Source organism: Onychostruthus taczanowskii, unplaced genomic scaffold (assembly GCF_017590055.1).
Source record: "Onychostruthus taczanowskii isolate IOZ18803 unplaced genomic scaffold, ASM1759005v1 scaffold31, whole genome shotgun sequence".
In the NCBI taxonomy this organism is placed as follows: domain Eukaryota; kingdom Metazoa; phylum Chordata; class Aves; order Passeriformes; family Passeridae; genus Onychostruthus; species Onychostruthus taczanowskii.
In genome coordinates, this window is record NW_024500461.1 from 8415581 (window position 1) to 8434741 (window position 19161).

Genomic DNA, 19161 nt, shown 5'->3' on the forward strand with positions numbered 1-19161 from the left:
TATTTTTAGTCAAAACCCTGTAAAGCATCTGTAAGATCTATGCAGTATTTTTTCTGTGGTACATGTATCACATACACTGAGGTGTGATACTAAAACTTGAACTTACCTAGTTATTTGCTAAACATTTCCTTATTTCTGATAATTAACCACATAAACCTATGCAGTTTAAAAACATTATACACCTCTCTTCTGTGCACTTCTGTAAAAGCCTCAGTGATAAGCAAACCTCTTGTCTCCTTGGTCTCCAAATGGTGAAAAATGGATGTATGGCTTTTGCCTAAAGCAAGAGATGCTACATCATTACTATGACGGCATTTCATGATGGGCTTTTTTTTTTTTTTTTTTTTTTTTGCCAGTATAGGAGAAGGTAGAACTTACCCCAGAGCAGCAGAAACTTCTTGATTATATTATGGATTCATACAGTAAACAACAAATACCCCAGGAGGTGTCAAAAAAACTAGTAAGTATATTGATAAATTCATTTTTGATACTCTGATAATGAAGTAGAGGATTACAATGCAAAAAATATTTATAGTCACCATAAGTAGGTGTACTAAGTAGAAGAAACTGTGGGCTTACACTTTAAGTATGCTGAAAGTGGGGCAGAATCTCTCCCATTCAGTCAAAAATTAGACCACATCTTTACAAAACTTAAATGTTAAGAAAAATCTTTCAACTCTAGAATAAGACTCTTATGATCAAATCTAACCTTTGCTGATTGGAGCTTTGTTTTTTCCATTGTCAGCGTAGGCAGTGATTTGAGTGTGACTTGCTGTCAAGCTTCCTTTCCTGTAAAGACACCAGCCTGAAATCTTGAAAATATTTTCTAGAGTAAAAGACACTGTCTACTTCTTATGTTGCCTTCCAGAATACTTGGTTTTGACAACATTGGAGATAAATTACAGTGTTTGGCAGAACTCTTGCCTGGTCCAGTCTAATAGTTCTTGTATTTTATGCTCCTACATAGGAAATGTCAGTGAAAATTAACAAATTTTGTTTGGCTTGATTTTCAACAGTTGAACGAGGAATTCAGTGCTGAAGGAAATTTTCTGATTTTAACAGAAATGGCCACCAGTCATGTGCAGGTTCTTGTGGAATTCACTAAAAAACTACCAGGTATATCCAGCATGTTGGAAAAAATTTTGTTATTGCAACACTTACATGCCTTTCTGTTACCTTTTGGAAAGCTTTGTGTATATTTTAAAGACTATTTTAAAATGTCTGATTCTTCTACATGCTGTTTAGATATTGTATAAAGAAAAGGTGCTTTGTACTCAGAAGAATAGTAGACTGAACAATCCAAACTCTGCTACTCCAAGATGTGGCACCCTTTAGCTATTGACACAGAAAATGCTCAGAGAAAGGATTGTGTCTGTAGAGAGATTTTATTTTTACATATTGCTGCAGTGCCAAATAGTCTGCCTAGAAATTACCACTAACACTTTCTAGACTCTACTTTATTCCCTTTGCTGCCTTTCTAGCAATGCCTCTTTGTTATAACACCCACTGAATTGTGAGTCCCACACAAGAACTTTCCCTAGCTGGTGACACCAATATTTGTGGTCCTTGCATAGTGTGTTATGGACAAGTGCTGAAAATCTGAGTTTATTAGAATTTTTTTTAATTCTCAAGTTCATGTTACCTGAAGACTGAACACTGGGCATATGGTAGGCACCTTTAACTAAGGAAGGAGCATGGTAACACTGAAAGCAGCATGGCAGTGGGAAAGGAGTATAGAGAGCTCTGGTGGAGACATGACAGAAGATGTTATGGAGCAACATCAGGTTAGACAAAATTCTCACTATTGGTTATGCACCACCACACTTTGCTTATCCTCAAAAAGTACCATGAACACTGAAATACGTGTGTAATCCTCATATACTATGGGGAGGTTCAAATCAGTGTCATGTGCTGAAGTCCAGGTTTGAATGTCTGCAGTACTTAGCAAGCCTACGGACACCAGTATCGAGGTTATGCAGATGTGTGGCACCTCATATGCAGGTATTTCAGGACGGAAAAATGGGAACTGTTTCTTTTGCTGTCTGATTTGTCTCTACTGTGTCCTCAGGCTTCCAAACCCTTGATCATGAAGACCAGATTGCTTTGCTGAAGGGCTCAGCAGTAGAAGCCATGTTCCTCCGCTCAGCTGAGATCTTCAGCAGGAAACTTCCCACGGGACACACTGTCCTTCTAGAAGAAAGAATTCGCAATAGTGGTAGGTATCTTGTCCAGTGAGGCAAAACCAAGCCACACCATTCCACTTCTGTGTCAGTGGAATGGTGTGGCTTGGGTCATTCCACTTCTGTGTCAGTATTTGGCCCTTGGGAAGCTGGTAAGATTCTTTAGTAGCATTGAGATAGATTTATCTGAATGTTTTTTAAATTAACTAGAACAAATCTAACTGAGCCTTGAGTCTAAAGTTCATAAGGTAAAGGATTCTTTACAAGTACATTGCAACTTTTATGAATAATGCTACATCAAATAAACCTAGTGCATATCTCCGGGGATAAGTATGAAAGAATGATGAAGAAGAACTGTTACCATTTCAAATTGTTCATATAAAGTATTGGTAATTATGCTTTCAAAGACAATCCCTATAAGAAGAAGGGGGAAAAAAAGATGTTAGGATGATACTGAAGATAACTGAAGGCAAGAACCTATTCTTAGGGTTGTTCTGGTAAAATTAAATCACACTGAACAAGGTGCACAGAAGAATAATAAATACAGAATGTTCTCAGTATGTTTTTTCTTCTTAAGGTGCATTGAAATCTCAGTGACTCTGATAAATTCCACTGGTTCTAGATATAAATTGTAATAATTATGAAAAGCCAAATGGGGCTAGATAGTGTTTGCTCCTTAGAGCAGGAGAAGTTGTATTGCACATTATTATGCATTCTTTGTGCTCCACCAATGCAATACTGAATATTTTGCTTTTTTCTGTATTGACCAGCAAGATTTAGCCAACCCTCAGATACCCAGCAATGACTATTCAAAGGGATCAACCATCCTGAATGAGAGAGTCAGTCTTTAGATTCTGCCTTCTGACGTTCCTTTTTAAGGATCAGAAGGAGAGGAGACGGAAGAACATGTAACCTCAATATTAGTCATGGGAATGGGCTTGAACTCAGTTCAGAAAGTACTACTGATGTAAGCAAAATTAAGCTAATACTTACATATTTGATTCACTGGAAAGGAGTCAGAAAACCAGAGAATAATTCACCAGCTGAACATATATATTTATTTTGACTTAGCACACTCATTTATAATTAGTCATTTTTCATATTTCTTCAATTTTCATTGATTATAAGAAGGTACTATTTCATGGACTGGAAACAGTGACTTCCAGAGTGATATGAATAGCTTCTGGTCCAGGTTCTGCAGGCAAAGTATGCCAAGAAGGCCAGATATGTTTCCTGGAAATTGTAATGAGTTGTCACAGATCCAAATGTCTTCATTAAGAGATTTTTTTTCTGGATTATAACCCACATTTTTGATAAAAATAGGTTTTGGAGAAATGAATCCACATGGCAACATGATTACTGAAAGCTTCTCTTCTCTAATCTGTACAATGAGTATGAAACTTCTTTGTTCAGAGTATCCATTGTTCATTAAAAAAACAACCCAAAAGCAAGAAATACTTTAATACAGAACATTGCATAAGCACTTGTCATACCAATAATTTTCCTTAGTCACAATTTTAAAATATTCTGTTAATTCTCTGCAGCTTTTGAATCCAGATGAGATACAATATTATATTTTACAAGTTTGTTCTTGACTTTATGATAATACAACTGGCTGGAATACTACATTGTATCCTACTTTAGCTATATTTACCTGTCATGTTGCAGACTAAAAAAACCCACTACATTTTATGTAGAACAATTTAGAAGAAATTTGTGTAGAAATTCGAAGACAAGTAACAAATGCGGTATATTTCTTGCAATTCGTTTTTTTTTGGTTTTTTTTTTTTTTTTTTTTCTTTCTGGTTTGCAGTGAAATATTTTCATCATTTTTGAAGACAAGTAACAAATGCAGTATATTGCTTGCAATTCGTTTTTTTTTGGGTTTTTTTTTGTTGGGTTTTTTTTTGTTTTTTTTTTTTTTGTTTTGGTTTGTTTTTTTTTTTTTTTTGTTTTTTTTTTGTTTGTTTGGTTTTTTTGGGGTTTTTTTTGTTTGTTTTGGTTTGGTTTTTTTTTTTTTTTGTTTTTTTTTTTGTTTTTGTTTGTTTGTTTTGTTTTTGGTAAACCTCCGTGTGTATAAATACATTCTGTGAGGATTTGTAGTTGGGGTCACTTTTGAAGGGTAAATTAAAAGCAAATTCTTAGACCAAAAACCCGGGTTGAATAGTTCCCAAGAAATGAAACACAATAACTTTTTAAACCTCCGTGTGTATAAATACAAATGTGTATCTTCTTGCTCTTGGAAGAAGCTTTCTAAAACATCTTCCCTCAAGCCAGGATCAAGCTGATGACATAAGAGGAAATTCTGATGTTAGAACTTCCCCCTCTGTGTCTTACAAAAGGACAATGTATTATCCAGCTTACTGCTGCTGACTGCATTTTTCCCTTCTATTAATAGCCAGAATAAAATAACTCATATATTTTATTTCTCTACTTAGTGCAAATTCAAACCTACTTTAAAAGATTTTCCTTTGCTGCATTTAATGGGGCTGTGACAATAAAAAAAGCAGCTAGTAAATCTTTGCATTTCTAGTTTAATTACTGCTACTGGACCTATTTAACTTTTAAATAAATGAAACTTTGAAATAGTTTTAAAATATCTGCTACAGAAATAGCTTATTTTTGTGGTTTAAATCCTCATTATTTCCATGTGTCAAAGTTTAAACAAAATGATAGAAAGGCATCCAAATTCTTCTGTTATCATTGTTTACACATAGAGCTTTCAATGTTATTTCAATAATATGTAATATATATTATAGCAAAATAAAATATTACAAATATTCAATAATACGAATATTCAATATTAAAAATATTAAATATTATACAGTTTACACCCCTGAATGTCATAGAACTCAACACCAAGGCTCTAAGTTTCATAGTAGCCTGTACCAAATGTGACATTAGAGTAGAAATGTAAACAATCTTTTCCAGTCTTAACCAGTAAGGACAAATGGTACTAAAAACTGCAGCTGCCCATTATCTTGTTATAGACCAGTCCAAGAGACAAAAATGGCAAGAAGAGATTAAACCCCTCTTTTTCCATGTGTCTCACTGGAAAACAAACAAACACAAAAACAAAAAGGCTAAATGCAGCCAACTGAAACATACAAAGACAACAGAGAGCATCAGAAGAAAGTCACTGTTGGCTGAGTGGGAGTTTGAAAATCAAGTTTATAGATAACAAATGAAAAAATAGCATCAGGATTATTTATGGCTCCTAGTGAGGTCCTAAACATTGTCATGCCAGCAGCCATAAACTATCCTCACTGGAAAACAAACAAACACAAAATCAAAAAAGGCTAAATGCAGCAAACTGAAACATACAAAGACAACAGAGAGCATCAGAAGAAAGTCAGTGTTGGCTGAGTGGGAGTTTGAAAATCAAGTTTATAGATAACAAATGAAAAAATAGCATCAGGATTATTTATGGCTCCTAGTGAGGTCCTAAACATTGTCATGCCAGCAGCCATAAACTATTGCTGTTAGTCAGAATTTTGTCTGTATATTTTTAGGTACAGACTAATGTCTAAATATCACAGAAGTTCTATTGTCAAGCTTTGATGCCTGTATCCATAAAATCAGGGAGCGTGGTGATGATTCTGCCTAAAAGTCACAAGCTGTCCAGATTTCTGTCACCTGCCACCATGTCCACTTTGAAGCTGCTCTCATCTATTAATATTGATGTATTTTCTGGTCTGATTGTATGGAATGTTTGGGGGTTTTTTTTTCTGATAAAGAAGTCAGAGATCTGGTGGCGATGACCTTTGAGCATTATCAGCATTCATTTTCATTTTCATGCTGATGAGGTGTATTTTTATTTCTCAGCTTGTGCATATTGCTCAAGTCCTGCTGCACCTCAGAGACTGCCTCTGTTGGAGCCCTGATGGTCTTTCTCCATAAGCTGTTAGGAAAATTCTTGCATTAGGTGCTCCTGTGACTGAAATCCTCTCCTACACACCCTCATATTGAGACTTAATGAGAAATACAGACTTTTAAAATTTAATGTTACTGAGATTTGTTGCCATTTACTCATCTTATTTGATGCTTCACTATGCATATAGCATATTGTGATTGACTCATTCTGTAAAAGGCTGATATTCTAGTAATTTAATGCTTTTTGGTTTTCTGTTATTTTAAAAGCAAATTCTCCCCATTATTGAGCAGTACACTATTTTTAAAAAACAGAGCTGAGATACAGAATTTTTTTTTTCTGTGAGGATTTGTAGTTGTTTCTAAAGATACCAGGTTTCAGTAGTCATAAAAAGACAGAGATTTTTATTTCATCACTTTACTCTACAGAGCAGTTCTAGGAATTCGAGTATTGGGAAATAAAATACTGATATTGACAGAAAGGGAAGAATCTGGACCCAAATTTTAAGTTGGCAGCCGGACCTCTGACATTGTGAAACACACTGTTGTCTTCCTGGATGGGTTACAGGTGCTGAAGTACACTCAGATCCAAGGGAAAAAAAATCCGCACTTTCAAAGCTTTGGCAAGAGGCCACCTTTTGCCATTGAACGTGGGATACAAAGTTCCCACTGATTTGGATAAGAGGCTCCTGGAACCAAAAGCAAAGTTTGGTATTGGAACATGGATACCTAATAACTTCCATTGCCTTTGTCTTTTATAATTTGGTTCTTAGCACTGAGCAAGGGTGGTTCTTCAAACCCTCCTTGTGCTGGGGTTTGTGCAGAGAAACAAAATGATCTTCACTGATGTGTCCAAAGTGTCTAACCCTCCAAATGGTCATGTGCATCCTCGTGGAAGGAGACACATCATCCTGTGACTCAAGGCAAAACTGGCACACTGCCCAAAACATTTAGAAATTTAGACCACTCTAAATTGCAAAATATACAAAAGAGCTTTTCTGTTCACATACCGTTTCTGCACAATCTACCATGCCAAGTCATCCAGTTCTAGGTACCTGAAGCACAATTAAAATTCCTAAAATGATTTAAATCATATCTACACAATAGGTCTATACCCATGAAAGCAAAAACAAATGTCAGAAACCCAATCTCTTTCTTTTCTTCTACATAAATGTGTTTCTTCAGGCCAAAAATCATTTTCAGACTCTGCCTATGAAGACTAGCTCAAGGCAGTGCAGATGCTGCTACTGTGTGCCAGACCACATTTCTCTCTTTAAATGCAGGCATTCAGGCCATTGATAAAGGAGGGTGTGTGGAAAGGTCATTTGCACCCTCACCCTCCTTCCAGGCTTGGGTTTTTTGGTTTTTTTTGATTGGGTTTTTTTGCAATTTTTTGGGGTTTTTTTTTACTAAGATTTCTTTGTTTGCAATTATGACTCAACAGAGGTCCTATGGATTGCTTTAAAGAAGACTGTGTTTTGATACTTGGTTGTGAGTTCTGCTCAGCACATGCTAAGTCTCTTTTAAGTTGGCCGTTTAACCCCTACAAGGTAACAGCAGACAGAAAATAATGTGCCTATGCTCTGGTGTGTCTTCTCTCCTGGCTAGATTTTCTCCTGATTTGGCACTCAGCATCACAGGGATGAATTTGGTTGCGTTTAAAGTGCCATTTATACATTTGAATAGCTCAGAGGGGAGAGCTAATAAGCAGCATGAAAAACAGTTTTGGTAGATGGAATAATGTGAAAGATAAAATTTAAGTTTGTGAGTAATTAGAATATTTTATTTGCATAAAGCAGCTACTAATATACACTTGGTTTCATATTCACTAATGTTTCAATGTTTATCAAGAAAAAATGATCTCTATCTATATTAATAACCCAGCGTTAGTTACTGTTAATTAGCATTTACTCTCAAGCTTTCTTCTTGCAATAGATTAATTATTCAGTTTTGCAAAACAGCCAAAATAGAAGAGAGAATGCCGTCTCAAAAAGCTGGCAATACTGACTTGATATCACAGTAAATACATGTATTCCAGGATTATGTTAACCAGATAATTGTTCATGGCCTGAAACTGTAAACCTTACGAAGGTATCAGTCATCTTACCTTTAAAGAGTAATCATAGCAACAAAACTCTAAAAAAGACAAGGTCTAAAGTAATGCTGCGCCTTGAACTACAGAGGGGGATGAACTTGTGCAAATAAGGGATGTTGAGTAAATAATGTTCATGGTTTTAAATATGCTCCAGTTTGATGCTGCAAAGCTGCACTCAGAAAAGCTTGTATTTCCCACTGATCACCCTTGGGTTTACAGCCAGACATGCATGAACATAACAAAACAATCAAATGATCTGCAGCATCTTCTGCAGGTGGCTGAGTTGGGTGAGGTAGGAATTTGTGTAACACAGAAAGATGCCCAATGACATATGAAGGATAAGCATGTTCTTACTGCCATAATGCTGCATGAAACAAGGTTTTGAAACCTTTTTGAAGAAAGTTAGGAAGGAGGCACCATTATCAGTGACCAGGAAGCTCTGCCTGCCTGACAGCAGTGTGCAGGCCTCTCATCTGATCTAAATATTGAAGGTAAGGCAGAACTAACTTTTCTGTTCTCAGTGAGGCCAGAAATATAATTTCATTTATTTGATTTTTTTTTTTTTTCACTTTTGAGCTATAACTTGTAGTAATGACTTTGGGAAAATCATGTAACACTTCTTTTCTAGCCTTTCCAGTTACAAGCACCAAATCACCCTTAATTCTTGTTCTGATAATCTGAAGTGGCAACATCTCATACAGTAGCTAGGGAAAAAAAAAAGTAAGAACTATAAACATCTGTTTCCTGTGTTCCCTGTTTTTTTTTTCTTCTTTGTGTTGGAGCTTATTAAATCCAAACCGAAGCGTTTACAATCACATTAGAAAACAGCCCCCTCTTGTGACGGAAAACAAGATTTGTGTAACGTCCATGCAGGAAGATGAAGTAATAGCAGGGAAACTCCAGCATAGGTGGGGTGACAGCAAAACTACTAAGAGAAAATATTCCATTATCCTAGTTCCAAAACTGCTTGTTTTTCACGGATTTTTTTCATAATTGTCTTGTGACATATATCAGTTTAAAGATTTTGAAGTTCTGTTCTGCCTAGGAAAAGTGGTAAATCATTATATCAGTTTAAAGATCCCTCTACAATTCCCTTTCATCTCTGTGGTTTTATTTCTCTGTTTGCAGTACACTATTGCAGAGTTCTCTGCAGTAATTTAATTTTCTTTCACATCTGTTCTCTTTTTTTGCTTCACCCTTACATAGTTAATGTAAGCTCTTAGAAGCTCTCTGGGCAGGGATTGTTTCATTACATGCTTAGGCATTGTTTGGAGCAGTGAGGACGTGAATTTAAGTCCTCACTAGCTCTTCCATATCCTGTTTGCCAGCACCATTTTCATCCTACTTCTTCTATATAGACAATAGGATTTGAGGAGTTTGGGGTCACCAAAAGCAATAAATTAATCCAGATGAAAGCTAATCTGACCTTCAAAAGAAAAAAGAGAAAAACCCTTCAAATTATGAATATGAGAAACAAATGATGGGAGTCAGTCACAGCCCACTTCCTACCATGTCTTGTTTCCTGTCAATATGATTGTGCCCAGTGGCACAATACCTTGCACAGAGACTTCTAAAAATATCAACTTTGTCTTAGATTTTTCTCATGTTGTTGCTGAGCTACTCATTTCCACAAAAGGAATTCTTTTGCTCTGCTTTAGGGCCCAGCTTTTTGCTTCTTTTTTTTTCCTACTTGCATGCAAACTTTAAGACTTTGGTGTTCTGTATATATGTGCTACTTACATATTATAAGGAACCTAGGCATTTAAAACCACCCAAGAGGGAGACAGGTGGTTCTCCAAAATTTAGCAATAACAGGTATTCAAAATTTTAAGTAGTTAATGCTGATGACTAACAACATAAGCCTGGCAGCACATTAGATGCTATGACTATTGTTTGCTGTGTAAGAAGGGCCAGCTGTGTTACTAACTTCTACAGGACGAGCTGACCCACATCACACGTATCCTTTAATTTACTTAGACTCCGTAGTATTGAACTCATCATGGAAACAAGACTTGTGGCTTGTAAACTGAAGTGAAGTGAACATAGATTGCCCATGCAATGTGTTTAAACACATGACTCAGCCACAAAATAAACCACACCCTACAAGACCATTCCTTCACATAACTATTGGGACACATAACTATTCCACTGCTTGAAGTAAATTCACTGTCACAGCAAAATGTGACTGTTTCATAACTGAGTCAAATGACTTCATGTTTCCTTTCTTTAAGTTCCACATGCTGAGTTTCAGTTTGAATTTTGCCTACTGGGGGCACTCCAAACCTCATTAGTCCTGGACTTCAGCTTGGTGTTGTACACTCAAACCTGCATTAATTCACATGGTTTCCAAAGGAAGTTATAAAGACTTCTCCTAGAACAGCTCAAAATTAAGATTAAATCTACAAGAGATCCTATTGCCCTCATCTGTGGGGACCAAGGAGGTTTCCATCCTTTCAGCCAAGGAAGGCGAAAAGGTTCTTGCTGCAGAACCACTGATTTGGATGTCTACACTGCTTCAGAGCTGCCAGCAGCCACTGTCAATAGTTTGGTGCCTGCTCTGAGTGACTCACATGTCATTTAAAAAAGGAATAAGTTTGATATCTCAGAACTTCTCTTTTACACCAAAGAGCAGGATGGAGTACATCTGTAATTTAAGGCTAACTAAGAACACTGTGACCTGATGACAAAGTCAGCAAGAAGAAGTCCCATTGACATGCCTTAGTCTGGAAACCCCAAAGGCTTCTGCTGAGGGTGAGAGAATCACATGATCCTATTCTTAAATAGGCCTGGAGTTTAGCTATTTTTGGCTCTGTGTTTTATAATACATTGTTTTATGCTTTAAGGTAGTAGTAGTTGCAAGCAAGTTGATCTTGGACTACAGGTAATCCTAGACCTAATGAAAGTTTCAGGCTACATAAAGGGAGTAATTAAGTGTCTTTATGGAGACAACTGAAGCAACTGCCCAAGGCAGTTGGCTGTAGAGTTGGGCTGGAATTAAACCGTACACCCTGAGAGGTTTCCACATAACTAATGCAGAGACAGGGAACACAGGGTCTGCTTCACAAAGAGGATTATCAGCAGACAAGGAAACCACCTGTGAGACTTGTCTTGAAGAGCCAGATGGACAAACCTGCAGAGTGAAATGAATTGCTTGAAAAAAAAAATGCTTTGAAACCATGCAAAAAGAAATTGCCAGTGTTTGCCTGTGTCTAGTTTGCTCTGGAAAACAAGGATGTGCTTTTGTAACTAACTGTCTTGCACCATGATTTCTGTAGTAGGTTTCTTCCACCAAGACAGTCAATATGAAATATGAAATAATTGCTGTGTAGCAATAAAGCAGAGTGCTTCAATAACTAAGACATACTATAACTATTTTTTTCATTCTCACAGGTATCTCAGATGAATTCATAACTCCCATGTTTAATTTTTATAAAAGCATTGGAGAGCTGAAGATGACACAGGAAGAATATGCACTGCTCACAGCCATAGTTATCCTGTCTCCAGGTAACTTCTCATCCAGAATTAAATATTAGTAGTTCTGGAAAGAAAGCATGAGGAGCAGATGTGAGATTTGTAAAAACTTACATGGAGTACATTCTACATGGAGCAAGTGAATGTGCACGCCCATTCTGTGTATTCAGTTGTTAAACCAGAAAACAAGCACAGAAATACAAACTCCAAATGTCCTGCTACACCATTTGGTTTTGCATACAAGGAAGAAACTGCTTAAAGAACATGCTTTTAAAAATTATGGGTATCTCTTCACTGCTTAGCAAAACAGGCTTCTTCCTTCAGAAAACCCCAGATGTGGCTAAATGCACATCACCACTGACCACTGTGGAATTCCACATATTTTAAAGGGAAATTAGGAAACCTAGAATAACTTAGAGTATGGCAATGAAAGTCTTCAGACTTTATTGGGAGGTTTCCAAATCAGGTTTCATGAAAGATGGGAACGTGAAGCATTTCTATCACTCTTTGAGTATGTGTGTCTCAGAACATTTTTTTTACACCAAAAATCCCATCCTTCTCTTCTCCTCCCAGTCCAAGTATTCAAACACAGGTTTCCATATGAACAAAATAAATATACAATTATTTTCTAACAAGGAAATTTAATCTGAGGATGAAGATCCTTGATTTCACCCTGGTGACCTGCTTTTACACTCCTCTCTTCTGGCTAAATTCCCCAGGAGTACTACACCTCCAAGGACTTAGGGTATTGCTCAGTTTTTGCAATGCATTGCATGACATACTCTGGTGCAGAACCACATGGAGAGATGATGATAGAACTCCAGTGAAACTTTGCAGAGTTAAAACACTTCAGTTTTTGAGAAGGTTAAAAGTATTCTCTAGCTAGAAGTGAGAAGGTTACATGAAACTCCTTAAAGCAAAAATACAGCATTAAACATTTCTATTTCATATTAATTTGAAACTAAATAGTCTTTGTATGGTATGAACATCGGTGCCCATTGTAAATATTTGAACATTTTTATATTAACTTATCAGTGTAAATATTTGCAATGTGTAAGAGCATATACTTGCTAATCACTTCTTCTCTTTAAAACCATAATCAGATCGACAATACATAAAGGACAGAGATTCTGTGGAAAGGCTTCAAGAACCACTGCTGGATATCCTACAAAAAGTCTGCAAACTTCACCACCCAGATAACCCTCAACATTTTGCATGTCTTCTGGGCCGTCTCACAGAATTACGGACATTTAACCATCATCATGCAGAGATGCTGATGTCATGGAGAGTGAATGATCACAAATTCACACCTCTTCTCTGTGAGATCTGGGATGTGCAGTGATGGATACTTCTTTATTTTAGGAGAAATATCTTTTTAAAGGACCACATAGCACTTATTTTCATAGAGAAGTTCCCACGGTGCATTATATTTTCTTTACTGCATTTTTATAGAAACATGCCATGGATTCATAAAAGTAATTTTGTTCACTATGCACAGAATATTGTATAGCTATCAGATCCTCCCACGTGAGTATAACTTTTTCTATATTTATACCCTCTGACCAGAAGGAGCGTACCAGCTCTTCAGAGGAACCCAATTAATTCCTGCTGCAACTGAGCTGATTGCAGTAACTGTTCCTCTGTAAAGAAATGGGGAAACGCAAGTTTCCGTTCATAATTTTTCATTGTAGTGTTTTTTTGTTCTTTACCTCTGACAAAGAATATATTCCAGATGGTTACAGTAATAAACCAGCTGAAATGGTTAATGTCATAGTCATTTGCTGTTCAACTCTGAAATGTGTTCATGTTAAGGTGTGCAAGATGTTATTTCTTCACAAGATGAAAAATTATGTAATGGAGAAAAACCACATACACACAAAAAATCTTTTAATGATATAACATGTAACTTCAATTGCATTATTATTTCGAAGTAAAAATTACACAGTATCTTTACTTTGTGAAGGTGTGTCACAGGTTATTTTACTTTATGACTTTGCTGGTGCTTAATGGCTCTCAAAAATACCCCCAGCAGCACCCCTGGGCCAGGTAAGCGTGTCTGGGTGCTGTGCGCGGGGCTGCGGATGCGGCCGGGGGCTGCAGGCAGGGTGGAGGGACTCCTCGTGCCGGGCTCCGCTCCCGGCCGTGCAAGCCCCGGCGGCGGGGGCAGCGCTGTGCCGAGCGCTGCGGCCAGAGTGCCGCCGCCCTTCGGCTCCCAGCACCCGGGGCTGCAGGCGGGCCGTGTCCCAGCCCGGGGCCGTGTTCCAGCCCGGAGGTGATGTCCCAGCCCGGAGCCGCTGTTCCGGGAGCGGGGCGGTGCGGCGGCTCCGGGCCAGGTGCGGCGGGCACGGCCCCGCCCCCGGCGCCGATTGGCGCTTTCGAAAGGAGCGGCTGGCGCGGCGGCGCCCGCTGCGCCGTGGGAGCACGGCCCGGCACGGCACGGGGCAGGACAGCACAGCACGGCGTGGCAGAGCGGTGGGTGTGACAGCAGCCGCACCGGGGGGTGGCGGTGGCCCGGCCCTGGTCCCGGCCCGCGGGGGAGGTGCGGGGCGGCTGAGGGGCAGCGCGTGCGGTCCCGGCCCGGCGGGGAGCGGGGCGCTGCGGCGGAGCCCCGCTCGCCGCGGTGCCCCGGGCTCGCAGCTCCGGAGCGGCGGCCTCGGGGGGTGCCGCCCGTCTGCTGGGAACGCGGGTCCCGCGTGTGGGGGAGCCCCGGCAGAGCCCGATGCTGGGCGGAGCCGCTCGCTGGCATCGGCCCGGTCACCCGTCCAGCGGCAGCAGCTCATCCAGCGACTCAGTCGCGGATGTCGGAAGGGAAGTGCCTCGAAACTTACCCTGGGGAAGGGAGAGGGGAGAGTTTTTGCATAACCGCTTTCAAACCAGTCTCTCCTGTGCCCTACGCAGGCGTTTGAGGATGCAGTGCTGTTTCTGTAGGAAATTTGCCCCAGTGCTCTTGGCTAAAACACTCATTCATATTGCTTAATAAGCCGAAAAGCGTCTGGCTCCTTTCTTTGCCCAAAAGCTGGCCGTGTTACAGGGATGCTGTGTGTCATCTTTGGCATAGTGTCAGATCAAGACATGGGAAAAAGTACATGTATTCCTTTAGGAGCTATAAGGCCTAACTGGCATTTGAAATTGTACCTGGTGGATATTTCAGAATAATACACGATTTTATATTTAAGTCATAATAAGCTACTCCTGACTGTGGCCAGCCAGCAGCCTGCTAAATGGGCATCAAAAAATGCTCCCCTCCGTGTTGCTTTGCTGGAAGAATTGTGGGTTAGAAATGGGAGGGAGAGAAGGACTTATGTGTGTGGGGGAGCTGCTGGGGCAGTGTGTCTGGTGCTAACCAGCCTCTGCCCAAACTGGATGCTCCTGTGGGAAAGCAGCCGTCTGCATGTCTCCTGCGGAGATGGCAGCTGTCGAGACGAAGTGCTCCTCCCTGATCTCAAGTGGGTTTCTCTGCTCTGACAGGTGTACCCAGGGCCTTTGTTGCTATTTGGAAGGGGAGAGCGTGCTCGCTGCCTGTGCTCGTGTGCACTTCACGGAGAGGCGTGGAAAGGCAGTCTGGGGAGAGCAGTCAGCGTGCCTTAATGTAAGGAGTTGGTCGCCGCCGTAAAGCCCATCACCTCGGACTGACTGGTCTGGTTCTTTCTCTTTCGTGCCTCTGAGGCCTCCCCAGGGAAGCAGAGCTCCTGCTGACTCGGCAATGCAACGAAAAGGCTCTGAAATTGCTGTAGTGATGGAGTAGCGCTCCGTTCGGTGGATGTCTCTTGTGCTTACCCTTTTTCTTTTGCATGTTAGTAGATGTGTCTGTAAAAAAAAAAAATCTTGACTATCCTGTAGTAGGTTTCAACAGATACTGACATGACAGCTTCTTTCATTTCAGTGTGTTTATAAACATGGGTTTCAGTAGATGCTGTCAAGTCTAATCCAGTTGCTCTGGGTTAGACTGTTGTGACTTTGGGTGTTGATGGAATACAAGATGATGTTATATATCTTAAATATAGGGTGAAGATGTAGAAATGTTTCTACCCAAGTGTTTTCTTAATGAGCCTGTTAACAGAAGGCAGTTTAATGAGCCTGTGAATACCTTTGGGTTCCACTTAAGCTAGGTCAATGGCTGCTTCATCAATGTTTCAGCTATCTGTAGAGTTGTGGATTTTGTTTGTTTGTTTATATGTAAACTGTTCAGTCAAGTAAAATGGGATTTTGACTCGGTTCATCTTCTGCTACAGAATGGGTTGTAATTAGTGTAGCATGTCTTGCTGGTTGGGGCCCACTGAGTGATCTATAAATCCTGATACAGCTGATCCTAAGTAGGCTATCTCATGGAGTATCTAAGAACATGTGTTAACACCCTGAAGTATTTGTGTAAAGTGCTGTACTATTTGCTGACTCTGCTGTTTCTCAGTGTCTGGATGAAAAGTGCTGGGCATCTCTCTGCTCTCCACAGGCAAACTGTGGTCTCACAAGTCTGTGTGGGTCCTGTCCAGGGTGTGTCTGCACCCCCTTTCCTGAGGAATGCCTGTCCCTATGCCATGTGTGAATACATAGGGATGTTTTTCTCATCTCTCTTGCTGGTGCTGATCCTTAGCTCTAGTCCTTCACTGGAGGTTTGGCACTCAACCAGCTGAAGGCAATTCTTGCCTCTCCTGATACATCATTTGCGGCTGACCACCTGTCTCCCAGTAAATCAGTGTCTATTGATCCAGCTGTAAGGTGTGGCTAGGTGACAGCTCCTCTCCTTCCATCCCACAGAGCCATTGGCAGCAGAAGTACCAGCAAAAATGAGGGGTTTTCTGAAAGTGGGGTTGGTGGTGGGGGACCTCTATGCTTACTGAGCTTGGAACTGCACTGGTTGGCCCCTGGTTGGGAAAAGCTCATGAGTTTCTGGTGTCTTCCTTGTTTTAAGGGGTGAAGCAGGGAGGGGAAAATGGGGAAGGAACAACACCAGAAACAGTAGGAGGAAGGGGAAGCATTATTAAAAGAATTGTTTCTATTGTGATGGGCTTATTCAGTCTTCTGTCCCAAGGGACCTTGAGGGTATCAAGGTCTGCCTGGAAATGAGAATGGCACGGCATGGAGCTATGTGGGGGATGTGTTACAGTGTACTTTTATTCTGAGGTCCTTTCTTTCACAAACTTCAGTGTCTGAACACCAAATGCCTGTTGAATGACAGTGGATAAAACTGGCGTGTGTAGAAACTGATGCAGTCCTATCTGGAGCTGCCAAAATTCAGTATCAGATACTTACTTCGTTCATTATGTACAGCTTTCTGATGCAGGGAACCCAACTGGTTTTAGAAGAAGTCAGATTTGGTTATGACTCTGCCTGGTACTGCAGTATTCACCTCACCACAGCACCTTCTGCACATTTGCAGGCTGACTACTTGAAGGTGGCAGATCTGGGTCTTCTCATCCTGTGCCTCTTGCAGTAAGTGATAAGGCTACATTAATCTGCATTCCCTGCAATCCCTGAGCTGAACAGTTTGGCATCTGAAAATGGGCAATTGTTACTATATTACTTTTCAACTCAAAATTCGTGCACTGTAGCTCTCATCATCAAAGGGGGTTTTTGTTAAGTGTTTTTCAGATGCCCTGATAATAAGTGAAGCCTTTTGACTTTCTAGGGAGTTTTGACATATGGGCTTACAAAATAACTTGATTTAGAAGAGCAGGCCCTTGAAGTTCAAGTGCCACAATTTTCCTCAATCTCCTTTTTTTTTTTTTTTTTTTTTGGCAAGACTAGTTTTTGTTAGGCATGCCACAAAACTGCAGATGCTGAGCATTCCTCTGATAGCTGCAGTGTGAATATTTTCCTTTGTTCATGTTTTGAGTGCTCCCTGTGAATTAGGCTGTCTTTTGTTTTCCCTTGGCAGTTAATATGCTGGAGCTCTTGTTAGCCTATATGGAACTCCTTATTTTAATGAGACCAGCTTCTTTACTGGCTGTTCTGCTGTTGTTTTATTTATTTATTTTTTTTTAATCAATGAAGCCTCTTATTGAGCTTCTCTTAGGACAATAGCTTTCTTATGCCAAAGGAAAACGTATTCCCCTGGACAAAGCTGTGGGAAGCATAACATGCTCATTAGTAATGCTTGGTATATACCCTTCCCTTCCCTTGTTCATTCGTAGAAGGAAATATGACATCAAGGAGAGGATGTCTCTTTTTTTTTTCCTTCCCTAGAAATAAAAGGAAGGGGAAAGATATCACTGGAGTATCTGACAAGGTCTGAGAAGTGCTAGCAGTCCTGGTACAAGGAAGTGTCTTCACCTGAAACCAAACTGGTTGCTCATTTGCCAGTCGTAGAGGTAAGTTGTTTGAAATGCCTGACACATGTGGTCCCACGTAGTCTATGAGGTTTAAGGCAGTGGGAAGGAGCAAGGGGGAGAAAGTGACACCATTCTGCTTTCTGTGCAGGATGAAAGGGTGAGAATTTTTACAAGAATTGTGTTTTCTGTGATGGGCTGTTCAACCTTTTGTCATAGGAAGGCCAGGTTGTGCAGGAGAGAAGCAGATGCCATCTACATACAAAGCCTAAATATCTGGTACAGGAGAGGAAAAATACCTAATTTTAAATGAAAACAGATGAGTTAAAAATGCCTGATAATGTCTGCAATCTGGTTTTCAGTTCAATCGGTAAGATGAAATTTTATTGCAGCTATTGAGTAGGAGAGCAAGTAAGTAGTTTTAAACAGGTTTCAAGCCGCAGATAGGAACTTTATGACATTGTAAAATACCACTGGAAAGTTATTATGGAGAAATACCCTCTGTACAAATGCATGCAGCTAACCTGGCAATGCTGCATATCTTTAGACCTGGAGCCTCCAGGGAAAGACTTACTAATCCTTAGCCCAGTGTAGAGCTTGTGCTAGATTTTCCCATGGTTGAAAGCATTGCTGGAAAATACAGTGTTGGCTTCAGGAGAGAAAGCATTGACTGCATTGTTTCCAAAGTTTCCCTAATGTTCATTTTGCCAGGGATTTGTACTGATAACTATGTTGCTGCAGTAGTTTGCAGCATTCTGTTGAAAACAGTGCATGCATGCTGCCTGCAAAGTCACAATCACAGCAGAGATTTATAAAAACATTGATTTCTCTCATGTGTCAGTGCTAGAACCTGAAGATCTTTAAGATCCCTTCCAACCCACACCCTTCTAGGATTCTTTAAGAGAAAATCTTATTCATCAAAATTATTTCTTTGTTTTAAGGTTTTCATGATATTCAAAGTATTTAGTGTAAACCCAGGATGCGTATCTCTGTCTGCACACATGTACGAGATACACTTGTGATAACTTGGAAGGAAAAATCAGAGCCAACAGTGTTAAATCCAAAAAATGTTTGAAGTATGTGCATTACTCTTTGACAAAATGAATGTCATACAGCTCCTAAAAATCTTGCCAACTTTGGAACATTGCTTATGCATGCAAAGTTAGTTGCTACTTTTGCTGTAATAGCTGCACTTTTATTTAAGGGCAGAAAACTGAAGTTCAATGAATACTGGATCACAACCTTAGCTACTATGACATTTCCCTCTTTCCCCTTCCCT

The 19161-nt window shown here is 39.9% G+C and overlaps 1 protein-coding gene across 1 annotated transcript in view; it reads left to right on the forward strand.

The window, feature by feature from the left end:
• The window catches only part of NR1H4 (nuclear receptor subfamily 1 group H member 4), a 55266-nt gene extending 42008 nt beyond the window's left edge, over positions 1–13258 (forward strand). The window contains exons 6-10 of the mRNA XM_041409786.1: positions 362–460; positions 1017–1116; positions 2069–2215; positions 11536–11649; positions 12720–13258. Of these exons, the coding sequence (XP_041265720.1) occupies positions 362–460; positions 1017–1116; positions 2069–2215; positions 11536–11649; positions 12720–12958 (699 nt within the window). The 3' untranslated portion in view covers positions 12959–13258. The remainder of the gene's footprint in view (positions 1–361; positions 461–1016; positions 1117–2068; positions 2216–11535; positions 11650–12719) is intronic.
• Positions 13259–19161: the final 5903 nt, after the last annotated feature.